General features: G+C 41.8%; 1 protein-coding gene across 1 annotated transcript in view; it reads right to left on the bottom strand.

Annotated features, from left to right (window-relative positions):
• Positions 1 to 20,019: 20,019 nt before the first annotated feature.
• SMARCA1 (SWI/SNF related, matrix associated, actin dependent regulator of chromatin, subfamily a, member 1) overlaps positions 20,020 to 22,453 on the bottom strand; it is a 33,492-nt gene continuing 31,058 nt past the window's right edge. Inside the window, exons 23-24 of the mRNA XM_026036004.1 lie at positions 22,131 to 22,241; positions 20,020 to 21,435 (exon numbers count right to left, since the gene is read on the bottom strand). Coding sequence (XP_025891789.1) covers positions 21,364 to 21,435; positions 22,131 to 22,241 — 183 coding nt within the window. The 3' untranslated portion in view covers positions 20,020 to 21,363. The remainder of the gene's footprint in view (positions 21,436 to 22,130; positions 22,242 to 22,453) is intronic.

Consider the following 22,453-nt stretch of genomic DNA (forward strand, 5'->3'; position numbering starts at 1 on the left):
AAGCATGCAGGTACACAGCACACTCACCAAAGGGAAGTTATTAAACTAGTTCAGGCTGGTTTAGACTCAAACACCAAAAGTCCTTCCTACTGAACACACGTGCGTTTTGATACCTGATATACAATAGCCACTTTCAAATCATCCAATGAGTCTCAAGAAGTTAGCCTGGAATGACATTAGTCAAAACACGTATTGATTTACAGACATGCATTTCCCAGCAAAGAAACTATTGGAAATTGGGATTTCTTTTAATTGTTTGTTTTTCAATTTTTTTTTTAAACAAGAATCATCACTCAAAAACAAGCTGCTACAAGTCAAGCAGCAGCCTTGTAAATCACATTACAAATAAAACAAATATTTTAGTAGAGTCTTTGTAATTACGAGCTTCGCAATTAAAAGATTTACCTCAGGTTTTACCTCAGTCTCAGAAAATATCCAATTGATGGGTGTTTCCGTCAGCCTGATCTGAGCAGATGGATCCTTATGTGCATCAAATGAGCCTCATCAACATTATCAGGACAATAAATTAAATTATTTGCATACTACTGATATGTGGCATCAAAAACAGCCGCGTAAGCTGCTAGTTATCCCCGAGCTGCAACGTGGTCCAAACCCCTATCCAACCTTTATTGGCCCAATTCCATTACAAGTTATTGGTGGTAAGTTCTGGGTAAAATATTTTCAAAGACAGATTTAAAAAAAATCAGAACTAATATTTATTCAGAGTTTGTTCAGCAGCCCCCCTGTTCGACCCCCAGCTCTCCACAATAAATCACTCAGGTTCCCTGTGCCCTGCACCACGTCAGCTATCGACAGTGTGCATCAGAATACACAGCTGTGTTTATGTGAAAGGCAAACTAATAAATGAAAAATTATGAGTGGAAATTGAATCTGCTAGATGAATGCTCAGCAATAGATTAACATATGCTGCATTTGCAAAAAAATACTTTAACTCCAGCTTATATTAAATATTGAAATTGCTGAGTTTCCCTCAATGTGCTGCCTGTCTTGATATATTGTAAGCAAACATATTTCATTAGCTGCATATATCCATATCACTCTAATAACTTTCAGTCTCCTGGACTCCTGTCATTTGGACTTATATTTGAAGAGACACTTGAGACCTATAAAAGAAAAAAAACAAAACAAAAAAAACACAAAAAACAGAAAAAGAAAAAGCCATCTATAAAAGCAATGTGCTTTCATTGCTTTTGTCAGTGGAAACTTTTCTTTGAGATGTATAATTGAAAAGCAATGCAGCAGCACAAAATATTACATGACATGAGGAACATTTCAGTGACAAACTTACAGCACACAACCCAAAACATAATACACTGTTTATTACAGATAATTACGGGCTTTCCAGCCCATTTTAATCCTTTTGTTACCTTTTAAACAAGATCCTTGTCCCAATTTTAGAGAGAGGAAATAAGAAAAAACATTTGCATTCTTCTCTGAAAATATTCATTATCCAGGGTAACAGAGAAAATAAACTGCATCTTCTGCAGAAGATACTACCTGCTAGGCAGCTGCCCCTTTCCAAAGATAAGATACAAGCCAACGAACCATCACAATACACTTGCTTTTCTAATTTCTAGGAAGCTGTAAGCTCCTCTGTTTATATTCCTTTGCTTTGAATTTGTTTTCTTTCTTATTTTAAGATTTTCTACATTCAAAAACCATCTAAATAAAACCTTTTTGGTAGAGATCTGAATGTGAAATATATAATAAAAGATTTATCCACTCAAACATGAGCCAATTAAAAACAGTGCATCTCCATCTTGATTTATTTTTAGGGAAATAAAAGGGACTCATTTGGCAAAACACTTTTCCTGTTACTTGAACCCTTCAAAAGAGCTACAGCTTGTATTGTTAACCTCAGAACTGTTGAATATTCCACTATAAGGTCATAAAAGTAATTCTGACTCCAATCTCAAGGCCTAACTCATTCACAGAAGCTATTAAAGGGGAAAAAAAAAAATCACCTCGTGGTCAAAAGCCAAGGCAAACTTGAGTTATGCTTGCGTTCTCATTATTAATTTAACTGCCCTTAATGCTGATCATAACCCCTATACATAATTTGTACCACAGTAGCAGGTATTGATAAAAACAACAGAGGTGAAAGAATTTATCACCTCAGCATAATACTATAGACAGGCACAAATAAAGCAGAAATAACTCAGAGAAACATGCGTTTTGTTAAAAATATTAGAAAACCATGCCCAAGGCCTTGGTCCTCACACACCCCAAGGATCTGCCTACATGGCCAGCTCATCCCATCTCACACAAATCAGTGGCTCTACTTCTATATTCACCAGCTACTGCTCAATTACAGCAAACTGTTCACCACAATTTCATATCAGCATCTTTGTCAGGATGAACCAGTTCGAACTTTACACATATTTAACCAAAACTCATTTTCCCCTCCAGCAAACTACTTCTGTGCTGGTTTAGTTATTTTCTGCAAATACAGGGGTCAGATAACACTGAACAGCTTCAACAAAGTCAGCTCCATTTGCTGACGCCGCTTGTAGAAATTGTTCTTGCAAGGTGGCTGCCACAGCAAGCTTTGCAGTGCATTTTTTTAGAAGAACACTTGGTTAAATTAATATCTGCTAACTACAATGCAACACATGCATAATACAGTGTAACAGCTCCGAAAATGTAATAATATTGTACAGATAAGCAGTTTAATGATCCATAGCATTAAATGAAAAATACAGCTTTTCAAAATACAAACCCTAATGGCTTAAGACACCCATTATTTACTCTCAAAATTAATGGCAAACTTCTAAAAATAAGTGTAAGGTATTCTCATCAGATTGTTTTTAACTTATTGCCCTGCTTTGGAGCCCTCAGCAAAGCAGAGCTCTCTGGTTGTCCTCAGGCTCTTACTATCCAAAAGATGTACAGAAGGGAGAAACCAGGCAGCAATGTAAAATATGGATCTAGTCTTCACTTGTCCAAGGAATTAGGATGTTTTAAGGGTAGCTTAAGACAGTACAGGAGAAAGTATAGAAGGACAAAGTCAAAGGATAAAACTCTAGCCCTTTTGCTTCAAGGGCACGAAGCTCATTCCACTTCAGCGAGGAAGGGACAGTCCTTGAGCTCTTAGCTGCACACAATCTAGCAACCTTTTCAAAAGTCAAAAAGAGAGCAAAACCAGGAAAGCACATGTAGGACACTATTAGGTTTGCAGTCACTACTTTATAGAATTTAACATTAAGCCAAATTATGATAGAAGTTTCTATTAGAGACTACTGCTTTCCAATTGCTTCTTCCGGTGTATTTGAGCATTTTTTATATATACAGAAAAAAAAAGTAGATTTTATAGCTCTGTCTTTTTAAAAGTTCACAATTTCCACCCTGCCACACGTAGAATAAATTTGTGCATGCTCCAGAAAGGGAAAGGGACTGCCTATCTGAAACGCCAAGGATGCTTTTGACAATCAGCACCAATGATGGTGAGCAAATGAGGACTCCACATTTGCAAATGAAAGACACCATGCATTTCTAATTGACACCCTCCTGTCCCAGCCCCGAGGCTGCAGCCAGGAGCAATCTCAGCAGAGCCAACCTGAGCACCGTCCTTCCCCATGGCTCACTCTGTGCGCCGACTTGGGCGAGCCCTGTCCCATCACACCAACAGCTCCACACAACGACCACCACCACAAAGGATGAGTCTCAACCAGGCATTTGCACAGCTGAAATAATGCCAGAAAGCCCAGCTAAGTCATAAACTGACCACTTCGACTTCTTCCTCATCATAAATTCATTGCAAACATTTTTACCTGTGCTAGCAGTATAAAATTGGAAGTCATGAGTGAGTAGAGCAATTCCCACTGCAGCTGGATAAACCCTCCCTTCCCAATCTGTTACAGCCATAACAAGATATACGTGGAGAAATAATGTTGATCAAGGTGGAATAATATTTAGAGCAGAATGTCAGGTTCAGCCACAAATAGATTTGCTTGTGGAAGCAGCTGCTCCATCCATTAGGATTTTCTAATAAACTGTTATGAAGATTGACACTTTGGAAGCAATTAAGTATTAGGTATTTTCAGGTAATTACTGAAGCAATAACATAAGACGTGCTCATTTACAGAATGAGAAATTATCTGTAGCTCCCATTGCTGTGCTGCTTTCAATAATTCATAATAGTTTTGACACCAATGATTACTTTTGATTACTCCAGCTTTACAACTTCCCAAACAAACTAATAGGAGTAAAAAGAAACTGTTTACTGTTGGGGGAAGATCCCATCAGTTTAGCTTTACTAGGCTATACGAAACTATGCCCATTGGCACCTAAGCTCTGAGCTCAGGCTCGGTTCCAGAGCCTCGTGAAAGGCACAAAGGTCCCCTTGGACATTCACCTACCAGGGTGAGCCATTAGGCTAATCAGCCTTGACCTGCTCTCATTTGCATGGACAGAAGTCAACACTAATCTCACTTGGCACCCCATGATTATAAAATACAACCAAACCAGCATCTTATCTGGGCATTACAATAAAAACAGAGAACTCACACAAAGAGAGAAAGGAAAACCCTTCAAAACCAAAACTTTATACTATTACACTAGTGACTTGATGCTAAAACTGCACCGATAGATAACAACATAGACTCTGTGCAAGTTGCAAAGTGATTTCAGACCAGATAAACTTACCTGCAGGTCACCCTGCCAGGGAGGTGTCCCTAACCTTGATTCTTTTCCAAGGGCAGAGAGAGAGCAGGTACTGCTGCCACATTGCCCTGACGTGCAGGGCAGGGCTTTGGAGAAACAGGCAGGAATATTTTGATAGAGCAGCACAGGTATCAGCTCCACATGAGCTCTGGGCCTGCAGTGACAGGGCATTTGTGACTTAGCCCTTTCAAAGCCCCCCTATAACACCCACCTTCCCCCTTCCCCTGCCCGTAGCTCTGGCCCCATCCTGTCCCTCAGCAAGGCTGCTCACTCCCCCACGAGAGGTTATTGTTGCAGCCACCCCATAGCAAGTGGGAATGGTTGTGGGTATTAACCCCACAGACTCTTCCTATGCCCCTGTTTGTCCCAAGGAGAGGGAAAAACCCCCAAAACCACTCCTTCCACCCAAGCCCCTTAGTGCTCAACTCCAGGGGCTGACTCGTTTATTTTTAAGTGTTTCCTGTTTGTTGCTGCTTTGCTTCTAAATGGCACCATCTGTGCTTCCACCATGATGCTCAACTGCTGTTAATGAAGTGCTTTTTGTGGGAGTTTTAAGGCTGATTTTGGATGTACCCACAGCTGCAAGGCTGAGTACAGCGGGTCTGGGCGCTCCTCTGGCTGCTGAAGCAGGAAGAGGGATGTGGCTCTTCTGCCCCCAGCAGCCCCTCACGCAGGGAGCTGGTGCAAAATGCACCAGGAACACTCAGCTCGTTTACAGTTAAGGGGCAATGAGGCCAAGGAGATTTTGGTATCCATGGGTTTTGAGGAAGGGCTGGATTCAAACAGCTGCCAGTGAGCCATGCTCTCGCAGGTGGTTTTGTTTTGTTTGAAGCAGCACTGGGATAAGCATCCCATTAAGAACCCGAGACACTCAGAAAGTTGTGTTTTTCCTCAGCTGTTTTTATTTGCATTGCTACATGAAGTACCTTAGCATCCACAAGACAGGATACAGGCTCGCAAAAGCGTAAGCTGAGGGCACAAGTTGGTGCTTTAGATAAGCAGGCAAACCCTGCAATTACACTGTCCTTTGGAGAAGGATTCAGACTGTCGCTGGTCTCTGCTTGGGGCTCCCCGTTGCTGCCAGCTCGAGAGATGCCCGAGGTTTTGATGCTGCCCAAGCAAGCCGTGCAGGTAGTTAAATTGCAGACAAGCACCAGAAGAGTCTCACAAGCGCATGTCCATTGGCGACGACCCCAGCGAAGCTAGCAGGGCAGGGGATTAACATTGTTTTCCTCAAACAGCAATGCCATTAAGAATAACAGCACTTCAAAAACACAAGTGAAGCTAAATGACTCTGGCTTGGCTAGCAAAAGCCCATCGCTGCTCTGCAAAGATTGCTCTTATTAAATAGTAATATCTCCGTCTGCTCAGAAATTACTTTCTTCTGGGGGAAGCTAAGAAGGAAGGGGAGGAGGAGGGAGAACGGGGCTTGGATATCTCCTTTTAAAGGCATTATTCGGTTTGCCTTGCATGGTTATGTCTCTACAGGTGTGCAGATCTGGGTCTTAAAGGTTTATGGGACCATAAATTGCAGCACTTCTTATCCATATGGCGAAGTGGTATCAGTTATTATAGGAGACAGATAAATAATCATTTTGCATCCTGATAAAAAAATAAATACACTTGGAATAAGCAAGATGTGCGAGTAACGTGGATGCTGCATACACTTTCATTCCACATTAACCATGAAACACAAACCTACCATAAAGCGGTACAAAAGGTTGAGTTACGCCCGGAGAGGCTTTGGCCATATGTGGTGCAGTTCTCAGAAATTTCTTATTAAGCTGCTATGGCACAGCTCCATTTGTTAAATTATTTTATGTTAGTGAGAATGATTAGGTTTCTTGTGCAGTTATTGGGACCCGAAAGGCACCTTTATTTCCCTCATTTATCACATACAGCAGCATTCAGCTGAAGTGTAGAGGTAAACAATTTTAAATAGCAATGTTCGCGCTTGGAATACAGTCATCCTGACCACAAGAGCCTTGGAAAAATGCAGATTTAAACTGCTCAGATTACAGTTTTATCTGCATTCAAGTCTGAAGTGCTAACTTATCACCAAGCTCAGCAATAAAGAAACATGGAGGGAAGACATTAAATATTTATGCCTGCAGTATCCTACAAGTTTTCATCATCAAAATATTAATTGTAAAAGAAAAACATAATGGCTCTAGCCACTAGGAAAGGAAGGCAATGCTCAAAGCCACCCTGCCAGTGTCAAAGTGGATTTAGTTTGGAGTGCTAAAAGAAATGTTTGCTGTAATTTAACTTGGGGAAGAAAATATTTTGCAAACAGTTGAAAATACATCTCAAAAATAATTTGCAACGGCAAATTACAACCTCAGTTCAGTTCAGGGCTAGGTGCCACTGTGTGTCCCAACACGTGGCTCCCATACATGTTCCCTCGGATGCAAATACTCCAGCACGAGAGAGGAGCTCCACAGGAATCAGACACCTTCTGCAGACCATTTCCAATAAATAAATAAAAAAAAAATCCAAGGATAGTGGAGATATATGAAGTCCAACTGCTACTCAGCAATTAGGTTATTAATTATTCCCCAAGAAATCCCTGTGTTTGCCTCACCTATGCTCAGTTCCATAACAAGGGCCACGAGCAGCGCTGCCTTGTCAAGGCCATCAAGCGCAGCACAGAGAGCTAGAGCCAGGCTTATTGCATTACAGGGGATTTTAAATACTGCTGCTCCTCAAAGGCAGTGATATGAGGTCAAGAACATAATACCTATTGCAGAGAAATCTAATTCCGGAGCTGGGAAAGTCTCTCCCCACCCAGAAATGGCTTTAGGTATTGAAATGAATCCCATATTACAGCTCAGCTTTGGTCAAAGCAGAAATTCTTACAGATTTATTAGTACCTTATCAAGTGACTTCATGGTTTCAAAAAATACATATATTCTTCTAAAATCCATTTATCCAGACAGAATTCAGTAGTTACATGAAGTATGCTTATTTAATTGAAATTTGCTGCTAGCATGTGAATCTGGGCGTCTGCAGCTGCAGCACCCGCCGGAGCGTGCGCCGGGTTATTAACATTGCCCGTTTCCACATTCACAGCCCCACTTAAAATCATGTCCAGGCACTTTCCTTTATGCCTGTGCATTCTGAGGAAATTACTTTTTAACTTGGGTCGGGTTCAATTTTAACTTTATTTTGCAGGAAATATTTTTAATCCGCAGCGGTCGAGCATTTACACCCCTCATTTTACAGACCTACCTCTGGAGAGATGAAGGAAGCAGCCAAGGCCACATCCCTCCCAGGATGGAAGGAGTGTTAAGCGGGAGGCCCTGGAGCAGAGAGGGCAAATGTGCTGCAATTTCAGCTGAGGTTGACCTCAGTTTCCAGCACAAGGCAAAAATATTGCTTGCCAGCGCTGGGATTGTATAACATGCTCTCCAGTGCGTGCACATCCATAGGCCCATTGGGTCCGTTATTATCCCAAAGCCTTTTACTTATCCAAAATTGCTGATTAATGAAGAAAGCTGAAAGCTCTTCCAGGAGCTAATGACAGCCTTGAAGAAGGGAAAGCAGAAACCTTCAGTCAGCTAAAATCTTTAAGTTACACTAGTGCGGAGCTGAAATACCTTGAAGAAGGTGCGGGTGCAAGAACCACCAACCTGCCAAGATGTGGTGGGGCCCTTGGGCTGGGGACTTCCCACGAGCCCTGGTGGCTGCAGGACGGAGCCTGGCCTGCAATCAGAGAGAACTGGGCTCAAATGGCACATCTCTCCATCAATCCATATCTCATCCTGTTATCTTTCTTTAAAGGCTCGCTGTTAGATGCATTCATGATTATAATGTGCTTCACAGCAGGAGTAACAAAACCTTTGCGGAAAAAATAATGTTTGATTTGGGGTAGTTACCTGCTTTCCCTGCTTCTTTTGGCACAACACAGCAGCTGGAGATTATGGTCCCTTCGTGACAGCACATATTTAGCAAGACTTGCTCCACGCTGAAGACAGAGAGAACAGAGGAGTCAGGTGGTGAGTAGATGACAGCCGCTGTGGCACCCAGGCACCTATTTGAAGTATAATCTATTTCCAATAAACATCTTATATCAGGACCCATCAGACAGCAGCCTTCTTCATTGCAAATTCATAACAAGCTGCTATTTATTGCAAAGAAATCACACGCAACAAGCAGGGATACGAAGAAAGCAGCACTGCATATAAATGAGGGAAAATTCCAAGCATAAAACAAAGCTTTGACTAAAAGCTCATTACAAAAGAAATGCCTGACAGCTGTACAAATGATTGAACATAACCAATTCAAGAATGCAAGCCACAGACTGAACTTGTAAAAGTTAACTAAGAAGCTTTTTACATGTATATCCTATTGTGCTTTTTTATTCCCTTAATATATTATTAATGTAGAGCTGCTTCATATTTCTTTTTGCCCACTTCCCGTCGCAGTGCCAAGTGCGTTTATCTGAAGGACATTATTTTAATGAAGTCACTTATGTCCTTAAAAATTAATATGTCAGAGCAGTTAAAGTCTAGTGACTGTAACCAAACCAAATAATGGATAATAGGGGGAATGTAATGAGAAAAAAAATACAGCCCGAAGTCAAGGTGAAGTAGTTAACCTTAGGAGAAAAGTGAGAGGGAAAAGAAAATCCAGACCAGGGATACATCCTCTGACATGCCATAAAGAAGACCATTACCCTGCCCTCACCTTCATATTCTGGGGTGAACTGACGTTTTTAACTATCGCTTTGTGGTGCATTGGAGACACCAGGAGCTTCAGTGTCATCTGAGCAGATAAAAATCACCTGCTTGCACTCAAATACTTGACCTACAAGACTCCCCTTTGGTGGAGCAGTGTCAGAGCTTCTCTGGCTGAATCTGTTGGGAAGGAGAGACTCTTGCATAAGCAAAATATACCCCAAAAACACCCAGATGTGTTTATACTTCCTGTGCTTTAAGCTAGAAATTGCTCCTTAATCCATTCAGTGTATGACAATATTTTGTTCTTCATTTGCCTCCAGAGCTGGGGGTCCCTTGCGGCCTTGGGCAGCCGCTGCCCTGGGTGTGCCGGCTGCCGAGGAGGTGGGAGAGGGGGCCAAGGTAAGTGCACAGAACGTGGCAATACAGGAAGAGCTACCTGCCTTGACAGCAATAAAAACCCCAGCAAATCCAGAAATTTTTTTCTCCACCCGGCAGAAAAATCCAGTGATTCCCCCTGACATATCACTAATAGCACAGGAGCTCAGTGGAGCTGCTGATCACATATGATATGATTGGCTCGTTATTAGCTGCAAGCGCTACGGAGGAAGGTGATGGGCACCTTCACCTTTCCAAAGCTGCCAGATATTCATGTGCTTCCTGCCTCGGAGCGAGGAATTTGCTGGTGGGATCAACTCCCTTCCTCTTTGTGAGGAATCTACAGTCTCAGCGGGGTAGCTCCAAACTGGGTTAATGTCCTGCCAGAACATTCATAAGGTAAAGAACTGTAATTTAATTTGCGATTGCACAAACCAGTCACGGAAGCCTCCCAAGAAGCCTGAGTTTTCATTTCTTTCATAGTAGACATTTAATTATATGATAATTACTTACAGCTTGCAGCTCAGCTTCTACTTTTATGAAATATAAATTGCACTTCACTCAAAAGTGCAGGATGAGCATTTAAAAGGCTTCATTAAGTAGGTTTTAAGATTTTCCTGACGACTTTCTTTAAGCTGTGGAACATGAAGCAGATGTACCTGTAAACTGAGACTTGCTTCACAGAAGAACAAAGTAGAATTGTTAATATAGTACCAGGATGGATGAGCTTTTACAAGAAAAATATTAACTTTTAACAAATACATTTGTTTAAGTGACAAACAAAATATTTCTCTTGAACTGCCTGATGAAAAGGCCCAGGTTTGCTGTGCTCAGACACGAGGAGGAGGGTTCTTTATTCCCCTGCTCCCGGACTGGGAATCCTGGGGTTGTATCAGATCTTCACTGTCATTAAAACAGACTGACTAAAATAATTCAAGTTATGCCATACGGCATCTGAATTCATTAGAGTTGTAAATACAAAATAAGATAATAAAGAAAACACATATCCGTGGCTTGTAAACTTTGGGAAGAATTTGTCCTTTAAGGAAGGAGAATAGAGAGGGATCAGCTAAATCACATTGACTAAACTACATCAAGTGGAGCACTTAGGTCAATTCATTCTCAAGGAACACCATGCTGGTGGAAATTTTAGCCAGTTTCTTCTGTTCTGAAGAAACTACCTAGAAAATCTACCCAGGATTTGATTGCTGGCTTTGCACTCAAGATGTGAAGTGGGATGAGAGGCAGAGGGGCTCCTTTCAGTGGGGCTGGATGTTTGCTCCTGTCCCAAGAGCAGCTCAGAGGGGCCTGAGCCGAGGGGCATCAGCACAGCCACGGCCTCCACGCTGGTGTGGAAGCAACTTGCTGGGCTGCACCCATTGCAGGAGTAGTTCACAACAACAAAACAAAACAAAAAAAAAAAGGCCCACAAAGAGGGGAAAATAAAAATAAACAATAAAAAATAAAATAAAATAAAATAAAATAAAATAAAATAAAATAAAATAAAATAAAATAAAATAAAATAAAATAAAATAAAAAGGCTTCATGTGACACCTGTGACCAGACGGGTGGACTTTGTGCTCCTCTGGAGAACATCCCATTTCTCAGACTTGGATACTGCCGGGGAAGCTCATTAGAAACCAAATTACTACCTGCATCAGGTTTACGGTAATGTATTGACATCTACAGCACTTGCTAAATGAACCATAAATCCAATACACTAAAGTCATTTTCAAGTGAATCAAATCAGGTTTCAGTCAAAAGAATTACAATTGTTATATACTTAATGCCTGGCGCTTTGGCGGCATCTCCAGCTGGATCATTTCAGAGGCGCAGAGGAAGCAGCGAGCCCACGAAGGCGCGCGCTGGATGGGGCGCACGCGCATGCCAAGCCCTGCGCCAGCAGTTAACGATGGTAATTGGCTCTAATTGCCCAGTTGGTGAAGGCAGCCAGGCAGCCAGGGCCGTGGCTTTTGTAATCTGCTTTCAACACACTATTTCCTTCCCTCTGGTTAATTTATACTTTCTTATTATAAACCATACTGTTTGCATCTCCTAGAGGCTCTGCTTTTAAGGTTTTAACTCCTTTAAGCCAGTAGCTGCTAGCGACCCTGTGCTCAGTAAGAAAGGGGGTGACAATGGGGAGCATTAAGCCAGTTTTGTCCTGCCCCACTGCAGCCCCCACAGCCTATTTTTACAGAACTGTTCCAAAGACCTGACTCAAATTCAGTACAGCAGTGAGTACGAACCAGCAGGTTCCTTCAGCCACTTTAAATAAACGTAAAGACTCTTCTCTGGCCTTTTACCACCTAAATCCTGGGCAGATGTCTGCGCTGGCGTTGCTCTCCCCGCTACTTTACACAGGGCTGTATCTATGGCTTTCCCTAGCACTGAAGAGGTGCCCACTGGAAAAAGCCACAAAGAGCTATAAAAGGCCACAGGAAATTTATGCAGTTTGGAAAGGGTTCTGCTCATCAGCCAAAAACCAATGTGTGACTTTCTGTTCTGTGAAGAAATGCCTCCGTAGAAAGCATGGAAAGTGTTAACCTCCTGCGTTCCAGAGCTGGATTGTGGGGAGAGCGGAGGCCGCCCAGCTGGAAGCTGCGCTGGCCGCTCTCCATCCACACTTAGCACTTCCACCGTGTCCATGTTGGTGCTTTGGCCGTCGCGTTGCTGGTCCCTGAGGACTCCAGCACAAAGTCACCCAGCCAGGACCTTCAAGGACATTTTTTTCCACAAGCTCTTACTCGACCAATGCAAAATCATAAGCAGATGGTGAGTGTGGGTCCTCCATGCAGCACATCTCATCCCTTTGCTGTTGCCCAAAACACGACCTGCTTCTGCTCCCCTGGCAGGGGCTCCCAGCCACCCCGAGATGTCCAGCACGAAGGTAACTACCTTGTCTCTGCTTTACAGGCTATAAACACGGAGGGCATGTGGGGAAGGAGTCCAAGGAAAGTCGGGGTCACCAGGTGACAAGAAAGCTCCAAATGGCGTAGCAGCAAAGAGGTGACACCAAGAACTTGAGGCTCCTTTGGAGCCAGCGGCAAAAGAGCTTGGGATGAGCTGGGGAGTCGCTGTGTGAGATTTTATAAGTTAGTAGCAGATCTAAAAAGCAGAGCCAGTCTTAATCCAGACTGGGACGGAGGCACAGTAAATTGCTAACAGAGCCACAGAAAAGAAAGGTTGTTTCAGCACCAAGCTCTCCAAACATGAGCACAGAAACAAGCTGGTGGGTTAAGGCTGGCCTGGCAGGGACAGAACGGGAGCTTTGTGGTAGCCCTGGGTGTGGCCTGTCAGAGGATTAATCCAACCAGCAAATGCAGCCCCAGCTACGACATGGAGTCCTGCAGTTGGCACAGGAGATCAAAACACCTCCAAATATCTCTGACGGGATCTCCCAACTGCTGAATTAGGTGGTATTCTTCAATTTATTATTTTTGATGACAGTCTTTTGTCTTCATCCAAACTAATTATGCCTAAATCAATGGTAATGGTAGATTTGACATTGATTATCCTTGTAGAAACTCTCAGCTTAAATTGCCCTTTTGCATGCAGATAATTCCTTTGATTACCTCCTGCCAGAGCATCGACACCTGAATATTTATTTATCTAATTATTTTTGTGGACCTGTCATCATGGGCATTTAATATAAAGTACAGTAAACGGATTCTCCAACCTATATTGCTGTGAGACATCAGAAAATCAGCTTCCTTAGCAGTGAGGCTGAGAGCTTCCTTAGCCCTTACGCTGCTCAGGAATGTTCGCTGGAACCGGGCCGTGTTTGCAAGGCCCTCAGCCCCAGAGCCGTGAGCACCAGGGCCTCTCCAGGCCCGCGTCTGCCTCCCCACCTCTTCCCTGGCCCGAGGACAAGGTGCAGACAGAGCAGCAGTGCCCACAGCGACAGGGCTGACAGAGGCCGTCGGATTCAGCTCCTGACAGATGAACACACCGTTTCAAACACGTGAAGGGAGGTGGGTGGCATTTATGGGCATGGCTTTTCTGTGTACTCCGCTTTTGAATTAAAGCGGACAGAAAAGCCTAGCGGAAGGGAAAGGCTCCCACATTGTGAGAGGGAAGTACTCTAGCCCCTGTTCTTACCGTCCAGCAAAAGTCATTTAGGCTGTAAGCACTCCAAGTACCTGCGTGACTCTCTTCATACAGAAAAGCACAACCATTCAGATGCAAAAATAATTTTCTGACAGTTGCAATTCAGGATGCAAGAACGTCCTCCAGTTCCCCAAACTCCTACAGTCAAAATTTGTATTTACTTTGGAGACAAACAGGATTAGTCTCACTGACAGGTTATTTTGCTCTTTGGTGTTGGACACTGCTCTGTAGGATGGAGCCAGCCTCGTGCAGGCCCCAGAGGCTGCGGTTTCAGCTCCCGCACCGCTTCAAATCCAGTCCAGGCAGCAGGGACAGAAGATTCTTACTCTAATGGTGTCCAAGAGTCGCTTTGAGATGAGTTTGGGGATCAGGCCCGCAGTACAGGCTCTGTCCATCACCCTCAATAAGCAGAAGGGACAAACAGAGACCTGAGCTGTGCGACAGAGCTGTCAATCTCTATAAAGGAAAAATATTTTTTAAAAAAACGTAAGTGGGGAAAAAAAGTGTCTCATGCCAGGTACCCACCAATAGTGGGTTATAGTGCCCGAATCAGCACGTCTGCTGCTCCGCGCCCGGAGCGAGCGCCGGCGGCAGCCCTGGCACCAGGATAACACGCACCGACACCTGCACTCCTGGAGCCGCGGATGGGCGGCCACAGATCTGGGTAGGAGCAGATACCACAGAGCCCCTGCTGCTCCAGCATGACTCAAACACACTCCTTTTTTTTTCTTTTTTTTTTTAATTTTTAAATTTTGTTTTGCAATTTTTTTTTGATTTTTCACTCGTCGAAGATGTACGCTGTGTCTGCGACGTGGAAGTGAGACCTCGGCCAAGCCCTGGGTAACTCGCATCGCTCCCAGGACGGGAATCGCTCACGTTTCTCCGCACCCAAGCCAGCAAACCTCGTTTGCTCCCTGATTGCGTTAGCAGGTATGAAACAAAGTAATTTTTAATAAAGTGTGCCAGGGCAGAGAAAAATTGATACAATCACAGAGCCCGTATAATAGGATTTAATTCTGCTTCAGATGTGCTAGTTTTAATAAAAAAGGATTGAGCAAATCTAAAATAAATTACAGTGAAAGGTCAGGCTTATTGCTTGTACAGTTATGTTAACTCTTCCAAAGACACTTTTACAGACTGTATTTATGAGACCTTTTGATTTTTGGAAGAGGTATAAAATACATCTGCAATTTTCCTATTATTTGCAGCAGCGTTTCCTCTATGAGTGTCATTTATCTGTTCTTCACTGCAGATTTCTTAATCTCTTTTTTATAAGAAGTGATGAGTTATTTACTCAGGCTTTGTTAAATTGGTGAAACTCTAATTCCCACTGAAAAGTTAAACCCAACAAGGGAAAAATGTCACGAGCAGGTGAGATTTCTCACCCTCAAGTCATTGGCCTAAGGTTTGGCTGTAAGGCTGAAGTGAAAAGAGGCTTTTCCAGCTCCCTCTTTGCCGTGACCTGTGCCCAGTTGGGCCCGCAGCACTCTCAGAAGATATGGAAGTTATACAATATAATTTTATTTTAAATATGCATATTACATACTAAATATAGATATTTAGTTTTTAGTTATATTTATATATAAAAATTTACCTGTAATACCTATAATACTTTATAGGCATAAAATTTACCTATATTTGTATATGAAAATTTACCTGTAACACATACTTTTTAAAAAATATACATTTATATACATGAAAATCATGTTATAAAGCAAAATGTAATGAGTTCTTTTCTCCTAGATGGCCTTTAGGGGAACAGTTAGCCGCATTAGTTACTAGAATAATCAACTGCCTTCATTTTTCCATTTTGAGGCTATAGTCACCCTTAGAGACATGCCTGCAGCCTAGTTTAACCAGGCGAGACCTCTACCGAGCTCAACATTTGGATGGATCATTTTGCTCGCTTTGCCATTTGCTGCCAGTGGCTCTTGGCTACGGCACCTCCATCTACTTCTGTCTGGGACAGGGGCACCAACTGCGCCCTTTGCCCAGGAGCTGCTCCTGGTACCTGCCGTGGCTGCTGCTGGATGGACGTGGAACCTCCCGTCTCCAGCAGGACCGTGGTCCCCAACCCGCAGAACTGCCCATCTTGTCTGGTCCCTTATTGCAATGGGTGTCCTGCCAGCTGGGCTCTGCCTCCCTTGGATCGAGGGCTATGCCCTCGATCAACTGCTCTCGTTTTCTGCTGTATTCAAATTCAATTGCTAGTGGTCCATAACCACCACCCTCAAAGGAAGGTCCTGGAGCTGGTTAAGCCAAAACCCAACCGGGCAGCGAAGGAAAGCCCAGCAGCTCCCAATGCTCCACACCCCGGCAGCTCGAGCTCCTGCCCCGGGCCGCGCTGCTGCACAACTCGCAGCTCAATAAACTTTTTGATGTGTTTTCATGCTATCAAAACAAAGTCAAAGACTTGCTCACTTCTTACCTCGTATGTCCCGGATCAATAATTGCGCCTATTGATCGCCAACATAAATTCAAAACAGAATTTACATCGAGTGCCGTAACCTAATAAAAAGGCAACAACTGAATTTGCTGGAATTGATTTTCCTTTTGTTTCCAGCAGAAAATCTTCAAGCCTGTAGAATAATAAGCTAGGGCACACATAGCGGTTAATTATCAATGAGTATCACAAAAAGCTAAAATTAAATTTCTTTTGAATATAAAAAAAATTGTTGAGTCTGCAGGCTTGATATTTAAACATAAGAAATTTCTTGCACCTTTTCCACAGTGCATTCAAATAATGTGAGCGTAAGGTGCATTGCAGAGCTTCGCCAAATCACCTTGTAAGGTAAATATAAATGATATGAGAGGCATCTAACTCCAGAAGCTATAAAGAAATGCTGAAATCATTTGTTTCATTCTTGTTCTGAACATCAAGAATCGTTTTGCCTTGTAAGCGCGGGCAGAGGTGATGCTGTGTTCCCAGCTCCGCGGGCCTCACCTGGACAGGAACGCACGGCTCCTTATGGGCAAAGCTACGAGCAGGGCTGTCTCCAGTCGTCCCTCCTTATTTTAAAGCAGGAACCAGGGGGAATTGAGCATGGCTTTAGAACGCACACGTCTCCGAGCAGAGCCAGCGTGGCGTAGCCGGCCAGGCCCGGGGGAAACGCCTGCTCCCAACAGCATCCCCTTCCCTTCAGGAACACACCACAGGCACAGAGTAACATAAAAACAGTAATATACTTTAATATAGCATCAACATACATTGTATTAATATATCATACAAAGAGACAACACAAATAAGGCTGTCACAAAAATACAGGCACTACTAGCATTTTATTTTAGATTACAGGAAATAGGAAAGATCGAAAGCAGATGAGGGGCAGCCTCATCTATTCCCCCAATAATGGTCAGCTACAACAGCCGGAAAGTCAACAAGAGCAACCAAACTAATGCTGTTCAAAAGATCGCTTGATTTCAAGTGCATGGGGCAGTCTGTACCACAACTGTGGCTTTAAGGTTCGTATTAATTTTTCTTTTCATATAAGTATAACTAAAGAAGCAATTCTGAATTTGAAAAAGTTCAGAAGTTATCCTTCAACAACACTATGCAGATACAGCTGAGGCAGCAAATATTACTCTTAAGGCGAGTATGAAAGGATGGACCATCATGCAAATGCAATTAAAAGGGAATACATTACACTTAAAATATGCAAACCAACAAAGTATTTACATGCATGCTTGAAGCTAAGTACATGGTGCAAACTCTCACAAAACGTTACTGCCTGCCTCCAGTATCCCACCCAGCTCAGACTCAAGCACTCAATTCTTTTGGTGTCTGCACCAGACTCCTGTCATTTCCATTTCCATAAGCACTTCTGCTGTCCCATGTGCTTTTCCAACCTCTGAGGCCAACCCACTTTAAGTTTTGGGATTCCTTCCAATTCCTTCATGATCAATCTTTAATCTTCCCAGTGCCTGGGGGCAGGAGGTGGACACAGAGAGTGTCCATGGACCCTGCAGGTCCTTGCAGGACCCGAGGGAGCTGCAGGAACGGTGCAGCACCAGTTACCTCTATCAGGTACTTAGAAAGGTTGGGATTGATTTTCATCTACTGTTCCCCTTGCTTAGGAACCCTAAGAGAAAAAAAAGGAATTAAAAAAATCATAATCAGCATTATCACTAAATCATACAAGCAAAGCTCATTTACAAGAACAAATTCTTAACTGACATTTTAGTACAGCAAGTACTACTTTTGCAAGACCAGCAAGAAGAGAACGCTTCATTTCTTCTCTATGTCATTATAATAAATTGAAATCAAACAAAATAATGAGGATGGTCAGCTGTGTGACTTTATCAGCATCATTGCAAACATCAAATCCAGCTCAGAAATAAAGGATTCATCATTTGAAAGCAGTGACTGTGCATGAGGGAAAAGGGCCCAAGGGCCGCGCAGCCTCTCCAGCCGCGGTGTTTGGACTTGGCCTCATCTGTGATGGTGCTGCGGGGCTGCTGCACTTCTGCTTCCTTCAGCCCTGAGGCTAAACTAACACAATGCAATTCCAGACCTGAAATTATCTCCCAACTTTCTGTGATCACCAGATCATACAATTTGCTTGGCACCCATTCAGTTGTCTAAAGGCCCAAATTTTCCAAAGTTCTTGGTGCCACGTTACATTCAATGCCTGCCAATCCCTAACTAACAGCATCCTTTACCTAAGAAAATAGTAATTAAAAAGTAGTAAGGTGTCTTTATTTCAGTTTGTCTAATTTTGAGTCACAGCAGCGTATCATTTAAACACGACCAGGCACACATGCACTTCTTCAACTACGAGAAAGAGAAAGGAAAAGAAGGATCAGTTTTACTTTAATCCTGACCAGCAGCTGTTGTAATTTTCTTATCACTGTGCAATGTGATGGATGGGCAGATTCACTATGCTGAGGAACTAGTATAGTACACAAGTGCACTCAAGGACTGTTGTTCAACAGCACATTTAGTTTAACCAGAAACTACAGACTATAGAGAGAACAAATAGTTCCTGGGAGCATCTATCATTCTTCAGAGAAGCTGTCTGATCAAGAGGATAGTATCTCAAAGAACAACTGCATGATCTTTTGCTCTACAGCTAGTATATCATGTCACTGAGGGAGGAGAAAAGGGAGCAGCACCTCAAATGGCAAGTGAAATCTGGAAATCTGCGTGAAAGGACAAGCTGAGCTGTGACCATTCTAGCATTTCCAATATGCTTTGCAAATAATAATACACAGAGAAACTGGGTACAAAGGAACATGCAAGTGAAACAATTTGCAATAAACAAGAAAAAATACACTTATTTCGAGACAGCATTAAAATATTGACTCAATTATGCTAAAAAAGAGCAATGCAATAAGACCTAGATGTAGCCATGCAATTTGACAGAAATGCAATTGGCTCTTCCTGTCTTTATTTCCTTCTTTCTGCCTGTTTCCTAAGTTCAGGCTATAAAGTTATTGAATGACATGGGAGCTGCAAAGCAAAAGTAAATAACGCATCTTTGGCTCTCTGTTAAAAGCTCCAGGATTTCTGATTATTTGTCTGTCGCTATGCAGCCTTTTCCCAGCCTGCATAATTACACTAGATCTCCTTCCCCCAAGGATAAAAGAGGATGTCAACCACTCTGATATCAAAAACACTATTTGAAAAGACAGCCTCCTTTTTTTGAGTGCACGTATCCCTCTGGGTTACATAGTTATTTTAAAGTATATATTGATACCCATCAGTAACCTTCATCTGAAAGTTGTCCCTAATCATTACATCTAATAGTCTCAGCTCTCTAGATGAAAATCTTTTTTAAATTATGAGTATTGCAAATAAAAATCCCAGTACAAATAATTAGTAACTTGGTTCCCAAATGAAAGCTTCAAATACAAATATCAAATTAGTCATCTTGCAAAAAGATGACTTAAAACTACTCACATTTTCCCTCAAACCTTAAACTCAGACCACCAAGAAAGCCTGGAAATTACTCATCTTTAAGCTTAATTAATCCAAGAAAACATAGAAGACATTTCAATATACTAAAATTGCCACAAAAGCACATGGAGAGAACTCTGTCCTAAAGCTTAAGAGCTTTCCAAAGCTCTTCTTACAAATGCTACAAATAAAGCAGCAGGTAGGCAATGCAAACCACGAAATGAGGTGTTTTATCCTCCCAAACACCGAGGAAGGAGGCAGGCTGCACTAGGAGGAGTGCACAAGCGTTCCTCAGGGCGATGCCGTGGAAAAGCGCGCTGCATTCATCTAGACCTGACCTTACGAGGGTCTAGACGTGAGTCTGACCCCTACGAGGGCCAGACGAGGGTCTGGATGCTCTAGCAAGGTCTGCACTAAACACCAGATCAGAGGCAGAGGATTAAAGTAAAACATTAGATGCCACAGTCGCTGTTCCACTGATCTGGGAAAGGCAGAGACTCCAAGGTGACCAGAAACTATGAACCGCTTCATATAAGGCCACTCCTGCAAAGTCAAAATAAGATACATCCAACACTTCCATCCGCTCATTAAAATAGAAAAACTGAAAAGGAGCACTCCATAAGATATCCCCATTGCTTCCGACTGATGTGTTGAATCAAATGTAAAAACAGACAGAGAGAATTTAAGCAACCAAGATCTTCCAGGACAAGGCAGCATAGCTGAGCAGCTTGCTAACCAGCCAATGAATTCATCTGTTACTTTAAAAATTAAAAAATAGCAGCTGCTAGGGGAATACTTTAGCTTGTTACATTTATTAAAAATCAGTTAATTATGCCTTGTAATATTAAAAACCAAAAATTCCCCCCTCAAAAGTGATCTCTTCTAGAAGTATTTTAGAATAACACTTCAGCCTGTCTTTAAGCATACATATAATCCAGCACAACCCAATGCCAATAAAGAAAAAGTACAGGCAAGTATCTGCCGCCTTTCATCTGAATAATTTTAGAAAAAAATGTCAATTTGTATCTGACAGCAAACACAAACGTCAGTCTAATTAGACTTTTTTATTCTGTCATGCTCCTGATCCTATCTCTGAACTCTTCTGAAGAGAAATCTGATCGATGATGAAGGCACAATTATACAAACCTTAACACACACTAAAGCAAAGCTACACAGAAAATGGAGCAGAGGGGAAGAGGGAAACAAAGTTGAAATATTTTTCTCCTCAAATAATTTTAATTCAATTTATTTTCCCACAGCCATATAAATTTAAAATACGAAACAACAATAATACAGCTATAGAATCTAGATTTTCTTTCAAAGCAGCAGCATATAAAAGATATAAAAGCTAAAACCTCAGCACAAGCTTCAAAAAAAAGAAGGACTGAGTGAATTTTGCTGAAGACATGAAATTCACAAAATACAGTACACAAATACTGGAATGCAGAAAATATAAAGCCACACATTAAGTAAACAAAGCCATTTTAAAATATACAAAACTTGCAAAATTGACCATGGGATTTTGGGGAGAGTACCATGAATACAAAGAAGTTGGCAATTAATACTTGTAGATGGACAGAAGTGGCAGTATTTATATCTGGCATTCAGTTTTCGCGTTCATGACTTCACTTTCTTAGCATCTTTTTTTCCAGAGTTCTCAGCGGCCAAATCTGCTTTTCTCTTCTGTGACTAAAAAATAAATAAATAGATAAATAAAATTCATAAACTCAATCAAATGGTGGTATTACACATCATATTCAAGTTCTGAAATACATGACTAACCAATCAAAATGAAAGTAAATGACCCTAATACATTACAGACTTTAATTCAGCTTTGTAGTATGTAAGGGAAGGACAAACAAAAATCCTCACCGAAACACTCAATTCTGGCACTCTTCCTTTTCTTCAGATCCTGCATTATATGTTCTTAATACCACAGGCACCATAAAACTCAATTGGATGAAAAGATCAGGACCTTGTTTTGTTTACTGTTATTCTAAAGATGGTAATTAATTAAAGAAAGAAGAACCTCTTTCTTCCTCCAGGGACTACTACATAATGGAGGAATAGTAATGTGAGATTGAAGACATATCCAGAGTATCACAGAAACATCCAGGTAGAAGAACTGTAGATCCATATGCTTTCTTAAGTAGAGTCCCTCAACGCTATTTACATAAAACTCTCTCTTCTCGAATAAACAGACTCTAAAATCCGGCAAAATCAGGTATTCCTACCTACAAGCCACACATTTGAATTTAGTCTCTCAGCTAATGGCTTATACTAGAACAATCGGTAGCTAAAATTTTCCTATTTTTCACTTTTGAAAAGAAAACATAATTGAACTCTGCCCAACAAAAAGGGAAATAAATGCTGTTAAAACATACTGCTGGAACTTTCGCTCCTCTCTTCTTCTTCTCAGCCCTTTCCTTTTCTTCAATTTCCATATTTTCTTTTTCAATTAATGATATGAGTGTATTGCAGCGTCTCTGAAACTCCTAAAGAAATAGAAATCATCAAATCTCTAGCAAAGAATAAAGCATACATAGTCTCTTATTTATATTAACAGATTTAAAACTTTTGGATTTCAAAATATGTTTTTCTCCCCTGAAAAGTGTTCAACATCCATGTACTAATATAACTAACTTAACTATTGTACATCTTGATAATATTTTAAAACCCCTCATTTTAACCATTTCTCTAACTAGAG

Source organism: Nothoprocta perdicaria, unplaced genomic scaffold (genome assembly GCF_003342845.1).
Source record: "Nothoprocta perdicaria isolate Ctin4 unplaced genomic scaffold, notPer1 scaffold_17, whole genome shotgun sequence".
Lineage (NCBI taxonomy): Eukaryota > Metazoa > Chordata > Aves > Tinamiformes > Tinamidae > Nothoprocta > Nothoprocta perdicaria.